Source organism: Vanessa atalanta, chromosome 21 (assembly GCF_905147765.1).
Source record: "Vanessa atalanta chromosome 21, ilVanAtal1.2, whole genome shotgun sequence".
Taxonomy (NCBI): Eukaryota; Metazoa; Arthropoda; class Insecta; order Lepidoptera; family Nymphalidae; genus Vanessa; species Vanessa atalanta.
Window position 1 is genome coordinate 10,230,227 of NC_061891.1, and position 14,237 is coordinate 10,244,463.

At 32.5% G+C, this 14,237-nt stretch overlaps 1 protein-coding gene across 1 annotated transcript in view; it reads left to right on the top strand.

Annotated features, from left to right (window-relative positions):
• Positions 1–1,609: 1,609 nt before the first annotated feature.
• LOC125072236 (neuropeptides capa receptor-like) overlaps positions 1,610–14,237 on the top strand; it is an 88,535-nt gene continuing 75,907 nt past the window's right edge. Inside the window, exon 1 of the mRNA XM_047682760.1 lies at positions 1,610–1,904. Within this exon, the coding sequence (XP_047538716.1) occupies positions 1,610–1,904 (295 nt within the window). The remainder of the gene's footprint in view (positions 1,905–14,237) is intronic.

Consider the following 14,237-nt stretch of genomic DNA (forward strand, 5'->3'; position numbering starts at 1 on the left):
AAAAAAGAAAAAACGATGCGAGTTTCTTGTCGTTTCTCCTCTTACCGCCGTTCTATAACATTTTACTTCCCAAGGTTGGTGGCGCATTGATTTCATGTAAGGAATGGTGGCGGTGACCACTTCCTATTTAGATTAGGTTAATTTGATACATAATACATACATATTTTTGAATTTTTCAATTTACTTCTGTTCTGTTCTTTATTATTAAATATATACAAAAAAGTCCTCCTAAAGAGTTAGCCAAGGATTAATTTATTATTGTCTTTTTTGTGCAGTATGTTGCCTGTTTTATTCATGTTTATTTAACATGTATCTTGAATTTATTTATTGGTAAACGTAAATTCTACGTATTGTTTCATCAATAATTTATTCAAGTGGGCTTTTATAAACACTTACGAATCGTAATTTTACAGAATTTTATTAAATATAAACTACCGAGAATAACCGTCAAAAACACCGCTTCCAACATTCATTAATTCACTTCACAACTTTATATAACATCACATACATTACATTAGCAACCTGTAAATTTCCGACTGCTGGGCTAAGGCCTCCTCTCCCTTTGAGGAGAAGGTTTGGAGCATATTCCACCACGCTGCTCCAATGCGGGTTGGCGGAATACACATGTGGCAGAATTTCGTTGAAGTTAGACACATGCAGGTTTCCTCACGATGTTTTCCTTCATCGCCGAGCACGAGATGAATTATATACACAAATTAAGCACATGAAAATTCAGTGGTGCTTGCCTGGGTTTGAACCCGAAATCATCGGGTAAGATGCACGCGTTCTAACCACTTGGCCATCTCGGCTCTTCATATAACATTTATCACTAATTTTATTTTCGAGTAAAATCTTAAATACACTACTAAATAAAAGACTAAAAAAGCTCTATGCATGTACCGCACAGCTACAGAAAACAACAACCGCAAATAGCGTAACAGGTTTATCCTATGACTTGGAAATGTGCTCGATTATAATAAAACCTACGGACAATTTTAGTATTATAAAGTTATTTCTTTCAAATGAAATTAAAACCTATAAACGACCACCCTTTGATTTATTTATTAATTTATATTATTATAATTTTCTTGTTACTCACCCATCGCCCAGTCGACTCGCAGCCGCGGCCCGCTACTGACGTAGCAGCGTAGCGCGTCTACGTGTTGCAATCGTAGAAAGTTATCCCGATTCGCTGAAACCTACAACTGCTTAAATTAACGTCTATATTTTTTTTATATAAAACAACTTAGACATAACAACAAATATTTTCAAATTAAACTATATTTTTGATTTTTTTCTTAATCTATTCTTGTACGGACAAAGTTTGAAAAGATTCAGAAGACGATTAAGAAGACTCAATGAGTAATCTTTTTTTTAATATTAATAAACTATTAAATATAAAAAAGTCTTATGTGCATATTTTTAAATAAAATTGTGATGAAACTTGTAAAATTTCAAATATCATTAAATGAGTAAACAAAATATTTTAATGATTCGTTGTGTTGTTAAAGTTAAATAAACAGCTATATGGCACCAAGTACACTTTCAAGAATAATAAACAATGATTTCACGAGACTAATATATAACAACTGAAGTATAGTCTACAACAATGGAGGAGTTCCTCCGACCTAACGAGACAGCCGACGAGTTTTACTCAAGATGTACAAACTTGAGTTACTTCGACTGCAGCGAAGATGAAATGTTGTGGTGTATGATGGGCCCCAGAAGGCTGCCTTTGCTTAGAATCGTGCCCATAACAGTCTTCCTGCTTGTGATATTCTTAACCGGGGTCATAGGGAACGTCGCCGTATGCGTAGTGATCGTTCGCCACCCGGCTATGCACACAGATACTAATTATTATCTATTTAGCTTGGCTTTGAGCGATCTACTGCTTCTATTGTTCGGTAAGTAGCATTATAAATATTTAACTAACATGACAAAGGTACAACGCACACGTCATTTATATCAGCAAACAGTAGTGCTTTGTCTAATTAATTTTAAAGAGCGAGTGATTAATTGTCAATATTGACATGACGAGCTATTGTTCTTAAACAATTTACCAACAAAAATAATCGTACGTTTATATTAAAGTGACTTCATGTCAATGTCTGCCTATTGAAAACAAGTGTCTTCTCTTACTTTCGGATTATTTTTAACGCTGCTTTATTTCGGACTGGTAGAGTTTGTATATTTGTACATTTGTCAGAGTTTAATCCGACGCTTGCAGGTTTGTAAACAGGATATAAACGCAATTTATGGTGTTAGATTGCAATCCAACTTTACTTCGTAATGAAATCGCAGGACGTCTATGTGATAAAATTTTAAAATTACTAGCTCACAGTAAGCTTTAACCGGTAATGTCTATTAGTATAAATTTTTGCACTGAAACCTGTGTGATCACTAAGAAAGTTATTTTCTAAATTCATTTCCTAAGGGGATTATTTGAGAGATGAAAGTTTGTATGGAATTTCATAATTTCTGATATTAGAAATTTGGAAAGCGGTTCCGACGGTATATCGTCGTGTACACGTCTAGTTGTTAGATAAATAAATTAACTCCTTTATGAATTAGTACAAGTGTTATTCAAATATTCCAAAAAAATAATAGTAGCAATGTCCCAAATTAATTATGGAATTACTAATATTCCTAGTTTATAAATTAAACATAATCAAAGTAGGGGGTATTCTTTTTAAGCTTATCTCTTGCGTTAGGACTGGGGACGGCAATAGCCCAATGGGTCAGGATCGATCCTGCGACTTTTTACATCGCTAGGCGAATCGTATTCTATTATGCCATTGACGCTGTTATTATTATTAAAAGTGAAAATACACTGCTGGACAGGCCGCCCTCCACGGGAGAAGGAATGAAGTTTGTTCGACCACGCTGCTCATCAAAGAAAACTGAGTGGTGGTTATCTGGGATCAAACACGCATCTTCGATTAGCATTTACATGTTCTAGCAACCGTTCCGCCTATTTATTTTTCTGCGAAGGGAACATTTTAAAAATAAGCACAACCGCATATCGAACGGAAGCAATTTACTCCAAGCATTGTGACTGTATTTATAGCGTTTGACTGATAAATTCAGAATATAAATATCTTTGAATGGGACCTGTCCGTTGATTTATTTTAGTTATCAATTTGACAGCTCTCTGCTCAGGCCTTCTGTTCATTTGAGAAGAAGGCTTGAAGATTATTCTACAACGCTGCTCCAATTAGTTGATGCATGCACAAGAAACAGACATACAGGTGGAGGTTTTCTCACCACGTTTTCTTTTACCGCAAATTTATAAAATGATTTATAAAAACAAATTAAGCGCATGAAAATTGAGTGGTGCTTGCCTTGGTTGTGGTCCGAAATCGTCTGTTGGGGTTAACATGTTCTTACCGCTGGCTTACCTCATCTGTAAAAGTAATTGTTTGATTTAAAATGTCATCGTAATGGAACATAAACGTAAGGATAGTAGGAATGCCTTTTTTATGGCATTACTAATCTTATTTACCTCTCCAATTAAATTTAGGGAATATTTTAAATTTTTGATTAATTAATAAATATTTTTATTTTATGGCAGACATATCTTTGATGTTATTATTAATTTTTATAATGAATAAGTGCACGTGAGTTACAATAGTGTGGTATGCGACTTTGAAATGCAGAAATAAAGTGAAAGTGAAAACTAAACTTATATTATTTTTTTATTATTCATTTAGATTTTAGTTATCAGTATCAGCTGTTATCGAATTTTTAACTTGAATATGAATTAAAAAATGTTATTTAGATATTAGTTTCGACATAACACTTTGAGGGTGATACAAAATATAAATTAATTTTTTTGATAAAAATTTTACAACTTTTTTTGTTAGTCTAAAATAAAAATAATTTTTTTAAAAGTTAATCAAGATAGTTATTCGGAAAGGTTTATAAAGGCATACTTTAATTAATTATATTTCAATTTTGTCATAATGAAATGTTCGTTATATATTTCTTACGATTATTATAAAGTTAATATTTACGTGAAATTAAATCAATTGGATGAGTGAGCCAGTATTATTACAGACCAGGGCGATATATAATGTTGCCTGAGATCCCATAGTTAGCGACGCAGTGACATTGTAATAAGCGGTATATATTTTTGAGTGCCATTATTTGCAAGCAAAAGCTCCATTTTGCCGAGTGTTCGATTTTCCGTGTTGTCTTCTATTTTCAAATAAAAAACTTTTAAACTAACTAATTAATGAAAGAATACTTTATATTACAGTATTTTATAATTAATAACCAAGTTATTTAAATCTGTATGCCATTCTCGTATACTATAAATTTTCACTATTTACGTATGAGTAGACTTATCTTAATTAGAAAACATTCGCAAGAATGACTCCAGACCGAATCAAATAACGAGACAGCCGACGAGTTTTACTCAAGATGTACAAACTTGAGTTACTTCGACTGCACCGAAGATGAAATGTTGTGGTGTATGATGGGCCCCAGAAGGCTGCCTTTGCTTAGAATCGTGCCCATAACAGTCTTTCTGCTTGTGATATTCTTAACCGGGGTCATAGGGAACGTCGCCGTATGCGTAGTGATCGTTCGCCACCCGGCTATGCACACAGATACAAATTATTATCTATTTAGCTTGGCTTTGAGCGATCTACTGCTTCTATTGTTCGGTAAGTAGCATTATAAATATTTAACTAACATGACAAAGGTACAACGCACACGTCATTTATATCAGCAAACAGTAGTGCTTTGTCTAATAAATTTTAAAGAGCGAGTGATTAATTGTCAATATTGACATGACGAGCTATTGTTCTTAAACAATTTACTAACAAAAATAATCGTACGTTTATATTAAAGTGACTTCATGTCAATGTCTGCCTATTGAAAACAAGAGTCTTCTCTTACTTTCGGATTATTTTTAACGCTGCTTTATTTCGGACTGGTAGAGTTTGTATATTTGTACATTTGTCAGAGTTTAATCCGACGCTTGCAGGTTTGTAAACAGGATATAAACGCATTTTATGGTGTTAGATTGCAATCCAACTTTACTTCGTAATGAAATCGCAGGACGTCTATGTGATAAAATTTTAAAATTACTAGCTCACAGTAAGCTTTAACCGGTAATGTCTATTAGTATAAATTTTTGCACTGAAACCTGTGTGATCACTAAGAAAGTTATTTTCTAAATTCATTTCCTAAGGGGATTATTTGAGAGATGAAAGTTTGTATGGAATTTCATAATTTCTGATATTAGAAATTTGGGAAGCGGATCCGACGGTATATCGTCGTGTACACGTCTAGTTGTTATATAAATAAATTAACTCCTTTATGATTTAGTACAAGTGTTATTCAAATATTCCAAAAAAATAATAGTAGCAATGTCCCAAATTAATTATGGAATTACTAATATTCCTAGTTTATAAATTAAACATAATCAAAGTAGGGGGTATTCTTTTTAAGCTTATCTCTTGCGTTAGGACTGGGGACGGCAATAGCCCAATGGGTCAGGATCGATCCTGCGACTTTTTACATCGCTAGGCGAATCGTATTCTATTATGCCATTGACGCTGTTATTATTATTAAAAGTGAAAATACACTGCTGGACAGGCCGCCCTCCACGGGAGAAGGAATGAAGTTTGTTCGACCACGCTGCTCATCAAAGAAAACTGAGTGGTGGTTATCTGGGATCAAACACGCATCTTCGATTAGCATTTACATGTTCTAGCAACCGTTCCGCCTATTTATTTTTCTGCGAAGGGAACATTTTAAAAATAAGCACAACCGCATATCGAACGGAAGCAATTTACTCCAAGCATTGTGACTGTATTTATAGCGTTTGACTGATAAATTCAGAATATAAATATCTTTGAATGGGACCTGTCCGTTGATTTATTTTAGTTATCAATTTGACAGCTCTCTGCTCAGGCCTTCTGTTCATTTGAGAAGAAGGCTTGAAGATTATTCTACAACGCTGCTCCAATTAGTTGATGCATGCACAAGAAACAGACATACAGGTGGAGGTTTTCTCACCACGTTTTCTTTTACCGCAAATTTATAAAATGATTTATAAAAACAAATTAAGCGCATGAAAATTGAGTGGTGCTTGCCTTGGTTGTGGTCCGAAATCGTCTGTTGAGGTTAACATGTTCTTACCGCTGGGTTACCTCGACTGTAAAAGTAATTGTTTGATTTAAAATGTCATCGTAATGGAACATAAACGTAAGGATAGTAGGAATGCCTTTTTTATGGCATTACTAATCTTATTTACCTCTCCAATTAAATTTAGGGAATATTTTAAATTTTTGATTAATTAATAAATATTTTTATTTTATGGCAGACATATCTTTGATGTTATTATTAATTTTTATAATGAATAAGTGCACGTGAGTTACAATAGTGTGGTATGCGACTTTGAAATGCAGAAATAAAGTGAAAGTGAAAACTAAACTTATATTATTTTTTTATTATTCATTTAGATTTTAGTTATCAGTATCAGCTGTTATCGAATTTTTAACTTGAATATGAATTAAAAAATGTTATTTAGATATTAGTTTCGACATAACACTTTGAGGGTGATACAAAATATAAATTAATTTTTTTGATAAAAATTTTACAACTTTTTTTGTTAGTCTAAAATAAAAATAATTTTTTTAAAAGTTAATCAAGATAGTTATTCGGAAAGGTTTATAAAGGCATACTTTAATTAATTATATTTCAATTTTGTCATAATGAAATGTTCGTTATATATTTCTTACGATTATTATAAAGTTAATATTTACGTGAAATTAAATCAATTGGATGAGTGAGCCAGTATTATTACAGACCAGGGCGATATATAATGTTGCCTGAGATCCCATAGTTAGCGACGCAGTGACATTGTAATAAGCGGTATATATTTTTGAGTGCCATTATTTGCAAGCAAAAGCTCCATTTTGCCGAGTGTTCGATTTTCCGTGTTGTCTTCTATTTTCAAATAAAAAACTTTTAAACTAACTAATTAATGAAAGAATACTTTATATTACAGTATTTTATAATTAATAACCAAGTTATTTAAATCTGTATGCCATTCTCGTATACTATAAATTTTCACTATTTACGTATGAGTAGACTTATCTTAATTAGAAAACATTCGCAAGAATGACTCCAGACCGAATCAATTTCTGCTCGAGCGGGAATGGAATCTACGACTCTTGAGGTGGAACGAGTCGATAAACTCTGCATCAGACGCAATTTACTCATTCTCTTACTAATTTTAAGGAATTTAAATAACGAGAATTATTTGTAATGTAATGGTAATACCTAGCGAAACCGTCGACGTACGTCTTTGCCATGTACTCGTATATTATAATACAGTTAAACGATCTACGAAACGCGTCGCATCTTCTGGTATAGGATTTATGTGTATTGATTTAGTCGTTTTATTGGTGAGATAGAATCACATGTAAAGCTACCGCCACACTCGTATAATGACAAAATATTTCATAGAATAAATACTAAAGTTCGATTATAACAACAACAAAAAAATAACGTATTTATCTAGTTTTATGTTAAATAAGCTGTGGTACGTGGCATTTAAAGGCGACACCAACGACATTGAATATCGAAATGTGTTAAATAGTTTATGTGCTATAAATAAACAGATCGAAGGAAACTATAACAGATACATGAAAACTCTGCGCGAAGGGCTAATAGATCGAGAAACATCGTTAAAGTAAAGACAGCGTCATCATATTAAAACTTTTATCTAATTAACATTCATCTAACTTATATACGTGAGTATAGTGCCAGTGTTTCTTGACAAATTTTCATTTTTATTACGAACGGTAGCGCTTAACCTAACGACTATCCAAATATAAGTATTTTAAATTCATTGATTTGACTCGAGCGAGTACTTTTGATGTGAAATATTTTGGTGCCGCTTGGGGGGCAAGACGCACTCGTAAGCCGTGATAGCAAACGGCATGAAGCTCTTTTATGACGTCAAGGCTTCTCTCCTTCAACGCTCTGTACTACCTCGTGTGCGTGGCGCGCACTATAACACATCCTTGTTATATGTTATTATAATAATAAATATTAATTTTACTCCATTTATATTTATTGGTTTTCTTTACTTACTTCAATAACCATTAAAATCGATGATCATATCTGACAACCATATTTTTTTGAATCAAACACTTTTCGTTAGCATAGGTAGGCAGACTGGCCAATGGGTCACCTGATGGTAAGTGGTCATCACTGCTCATAGACATTGGTGCCTTGAGAAATTTTAACGATTCCTTACATCACCAACGCGCTACCAACCTTGGCAACTACGTTGTTATGTCCTCTGTGTCTGAAGTTACACCGACTCACCCATTAAACCGAAACACAACAATTCTAAGAATTGCTGATTCTCGTTGAAATATATTATGTGGGTGGTACCTACCCAGACGTGCTTGCACAAAGCCCTACATTCAAGGAAACAGTAGTTAGCAAGTGAAGGCACATACAGAAGAACACTCTCTTCATTCGTATTTTGGAAAGACTTTATAAAAAAATGTGCAATAAGAATATGAAGATATTGTAAATAGTTTTGTGTGACAACTAAACGTAAATGAGTGTGAATGTACATTTTATCATCAAACCCTATATTAAAGATGACAACTTGTTGCGTAGGTACTCCAAGCTATCACGCATGCGTACGCAAGACGTTACGTAGCCACTTGCTACGAAATACAGATTTACAAAGTGTCAGAGAATACAACAAAATATTAATATTACTAATTTTTTTTTTTAAATATTGTACTTGTAATGTAATATGTTATAAAACAAAAAATATCATTATGTTTGTTTCAAATAGCGTATCTACAATCATATTGATCTGGGATAAAATACTAAATAAATAGTTTATATTTTTTAAAACAATTTAAAAAATAATTCATATTTTTTTACACAAATACCGTTTTTTTTTAAATAAAATAGGTTCACATTTCCGATTAATTAATATCTCGTGTTTATTGAAACCCAATGCGAAAACGATTCAGTGGATTATAACTGTTTCATTGAATCAATTTGATTTTAAAGTCCAACTGATTAACAATTAAGCTTTTATATTCATATTATTTAAGTAGCTTATAATCCATGTATCAATAAAAAAAACAAAAGACAAATCAATTCTCCTTCCTATAGAATTAGGATGTTTATATAAAAATAAAGTGACAGCACTTTAGCCCACTATTGGGCTCAAGCCTCCTCTCCCTTTGTGGAGATTATTTGAAACGAATTCCTCTACGCTACTCCAATGTGGATTGCTGATATAAACACAAATTAAGCACATGTAAATTCAGTGGTGCTTGCCTGGGTTTGAACCCGCAATCATCAGTTCACATGATCAAGCTTTCTAACCATTGAGCCATCTCGGCTTATATCGGAGTTTTATATCGATAAATGTAATATTTTTATAGATTCTAATCAATTTATTTATACAAATAAAAAATGCAATTAAGGTAATAAAGTGCTACTTGGTGCAACAAGCCCATTTGGGTAGATTCCACCCATTCCATCATGTATTCGAATAACCTATAGTATCTTTGTATTACGGCTTGAATAGTGAGCCTGTATAACTACAGGCGCCCAGGACATAACATCTTATTTAATTTTAGTTAGTTAGTGGCACATTAGTGATATAAGGAATGACTAATGATTCCTATACTACAGAACAATGCAAGGCACAAGGCAAGGAATTCCTCCACAGGAAATCTCGAATAATTTTTCGGTTTTAATTCGAACTGTCGATCTCGGAATCTTTAGCCTTATAATTTAGTTAAGTACACTACCGAAGCTAAACTATAATAAAGTTTCAAAATAATATACTAATAAATTTTATACAAAAATAATCGATAAAAATGTCTCGATCTATCTCAATTTCCGATGTAATAAATAACAGTTTCAAACGTGTTACTCCATTAGTAATACTCTCGCAACGATATTGCAGCGTGCACTCAATGAGGTCACCCTCACATCTCATTCCATTTTATGACGAACGCGAAAGTCATTTGAACCAATCCAGTGTATGAAGTTTTGTTATTGAAGTGTGGGCCGATATTAACTTGTGTTTATTGACTTTGGATAATACTCGGGTAGGGCGTTGCTTAGAGTCAGTCTGAGAAGGCACAACTCACTTGTTCTACAGCCAAACAGTAATACTTGGTATTGTTGGTGTGTAGGTTTATAGGGTGTGTGAACCAGCGGACATGTACAAGGTACATCATATCGTAGTTTTCAAGGTTGGTGGCACCACTACGGTAAGTGATTACCACCGCCTTACATAACCAATGCGCCACTAACCTTGGGAACTAACATGTTATGTTCCTTGTGCCTGTAGTTACACTGGCTCACTCATCCTTCCAACCGTAACACAACAATATTGAGTCCATCTGTTTTTCAGAAGCATTTAAAACTTTAATATTCACTAAGCATCGCCGTGATTCGCGCCAAAACCATAATGGCACTTACGTCATCTTATGGAAACTATATGTTACGGTTATTGCACCGAGTGAAGGGTTGCTTCGGGACACTTATTATGCATTTAACTCATTTTTTCAATTTTTGCAAAAGGACGGTAATATACCTCTTGAAAATTGGAGTATTATGTTGAAACTTAAGAATGTTGTGTCCGTTTTTAATTGATATACATATCAGTGCATGTTACGACGTCTATATTGATATATATTTACATAAAAATTATTAACATTAAACCTTAAATAAATATAAATATTAATGAAATTGTTACTGTATAAATCATGGTCATGTGAATTGGTGGCAAGAAAGCATAATATCCAAATTAAATCGCAATTCTGATTCTCTAATATATAGCAAAAAACGGAACCATCATCAGTGGAGATGAAATAAATTTATGTACTTATTTAAAATAAATAAATACATTTTTAAACGTTTAAGCGGGCTGAATTATTCATAAAAAATATATAATAATTTTTATTATGCATTAACATTATCAGGAGAAAATATTATTAATAAAAGCGGTGATATCGATTTTTTTTGATTTACGACATTATTAGAAATGAATGAACGAGAAATGCAAAAGAAATATTAAGTCATTGAATGCGTCGGCTATTGAACGTTGAAATAAATAAATTGAATTTCTGATGAGTTTTTTTCCATCAATTCATAAAAATAACGTTCACCCCACGCCTTGGCAAAATATGTACACAGAATCGGTCGTACATATAATATCATCAGTGTAAATAAATTCATTAAAAGAATACTTTTTAGAAAAAAAAAAAACGCATGGATTTAGGCTCGGGTTCCATCACAGGACACTAATTATTGTAAAAACAGCATTGTAAATCTGTTTATTTGAAAAGAGCGAGGTAAGCAATGATGTAGAGATAATACATATATCAGATAACATATTTTTGAAGGGCATGCTGTTACCGATGTTTAGATCTATCACTCTCATAGCTGTCACGGCACTCAGGGAGTTCTATCGCTATCACGACACTCAGGGATTGAAGGAATGCAGAAATGATCGAGAATGAAATCGAACTTTCCCCACGGGTTCGGAAGTCGCATTTCAAAGTCGGGATCGCGTTCGGCGAAGAAAACGATCGGAAATTGGCTCGTAATCTGCAGATAATTAATGAAAAATTGGAAGTAAAACGGAACCTTGAAGATAAGAGGACTCCTCAGGGGAGATTGGTGCTTATCAGTTATAAATTCTCCGTTAAATTGATATCTTTTGTTCATATTTCATTTGTGTTACTGATTGCTTCGCTTTATATTTATCGTTGGGATTCATGTGAATATTATTTTAAGCTGCGGTACTGTGTTCGTTTTTTATAATTATTATCAGCCAAATGTTGGCTAGTAAGGGATGGCTTCAGACATAAAATGCGAGTTTTTCACAAGCTGCATTAGTACGGACAATAAAGTATTTCAAACTAAATTATTATCTTCGTACTGAACTAGTTATAAGCAAAATATCTTGCTATTTCAATAAGGGACCATCTGGGTTGTAAATTTAATAAATTGTAATTGCTCCGTAAACAAAACCTTCTGTTTAATTATATATCTATATTATCAATAAATAAACTCTTACCTATTTTCTAATTACTTTTAAGTAAATAATTAATTTTAAAACATCAAATATTCGAACGTCATTTTTAATTATCTTCATGACCACAGATAAACTATTACCGAAACATAAACTACAGCGCGAAGGCAATGTTAACAAATATTAACGAGAAATATTACAACTATTTCATTACATAAATATAAGTATATATATATATATATATATATATATCATAATTTTATTTACTTTTCCGAAGAGTACGTATAATGTAATATGTACATATTAGTATGGGTTGATGTTGTGTGTGTTGCGGTAAGTGCAGGCTGAATATTAGTACAAATCAAACTCACACACAATAGTCCATATAAACTTGCATTAAGCATATACCTTTACTGTAGGTATTTTTTATAATTTAATTAAATATTATAAGAGGTGCAGGACAAACTACGAATCCAATTTTTACGTCTCTTTATTGCGCTTTCTGCAGTATGACTGGCTGTACAGAGAAGTTACAACATCGAGCACGACTATCTTATTACAAAAATATAGTGTTACAAAATTAAATACCTATGTGCACACGGCACAAGCACACATGAAATAAAACACAGGAAGAAGAAAATTTACAGTCATGGTTATATATATTAAGACAGTTTATAGGCGTAGGAGGAAAATACTTTTTATTCCGAATATAACACAGAGAAAAAAGTAGCTCTTTTTAAAATGTTCTTGTTTTCATTTTGTAAGGCAAAGTTTCAAATGAAATTAATCAACTCTGCCTCAATGTTTCCCGTATGAAGCCGAGACGGGTAGCTTATAAGCTTAAAAACTTTAAATACTGTTTTTTTTTATATAAAATTCGTAGATGAGCTACTTGAACCAGATAAGTTGGTCACCACCGGCCATAGACACTGGCGGGATGAGAAATAGTAACCACCCCTTACATAACTCGCTCACCATTCAAGCCGTAACACAATATTGCTATTTGTATTGCGGTATAATATCTGATGAGTGGCAACTCAGGCGAACTTGCACCAAGCTGTGGTCTCCTGTAATTGAAGGAGCACATAAGTTGTGTAACCCTTACACTGTTTTATTTTGAATGTGTAATTAGTGTGTATCCTTTGTTGGGGACTCATAAATAAATAAATAAATAAATAAATAAATAAATAAATAAATAAATAAATAAATAAAGCCTTACCAGAAAGTTAATCTATTAAATCAAAATAACCAAAAGGTTAAAAAAATGCATTAAATAAAATGTATTGTTTGGTGGTGTTATCCGAGTAACCCGAAAAAGTTTAGCTTTAGTTCAGCAGAGATGATTATAATACGATATTGCTACGACAGAACTGTAGCTTACTATTCATTCAAAAGTGGTCACGACAAGGGAACTCGACGATATTGGGTAGGTATTTGAGTTTTACAGATTTGCACACGGCAAGCGCCTGTGCATATATCTACAAAAAAATAAAATCAAAACATTATTTATTCAAGAATTTTAAACTCATTAAATTCATATAAATATAATTCAAACAAAACAACTAATATATCAGAGGCTTTTATAAACTAAACTATAACCTCTACTAACAACTAATGTAAACTTATATGTATCAGAGCTAGAGAAGTGACTTCTTCGAAGAAGTTCTTCAGAGTAACTAAAAATAGCTTTTAATTACATGCAAATAAGGTTATAAATGTAATTTCTTCTTCTTTCGTCAATACTATAAACATTACTTATAAATTTTAACATTCACAATTTAAATTTATGTTAAAATAAGATAAGGGGTGACTTGTATTTCGAGCGTGACACTTAATCGGTGGCTTAGCGAACTTCATCATTTAATTTCAATGGCAACTTGTAAAAATTCACTCTTATATGACGCGCCTAAAGTAATGTAGCTTCAACAAACTAAAAAGGGTAAATTTTTATATTAAATTTTCTATTTAAATTAATTTGAAATTAGATTTAAATATACACACACGTGATTTTTTGTTCTGTAAATGTACAAAAAATTTAATACATCCTTTATCAACGAATACGAACGCACTTTATCAGGTTACGTATGTATGCACGTATTATGTAAGCCTTCTCTTTGAGGATTTTTTAATAAAGGATTTAAATTTATTAACAGGCGGAGTTGATATTATTTCGACTCGTTATTACAGT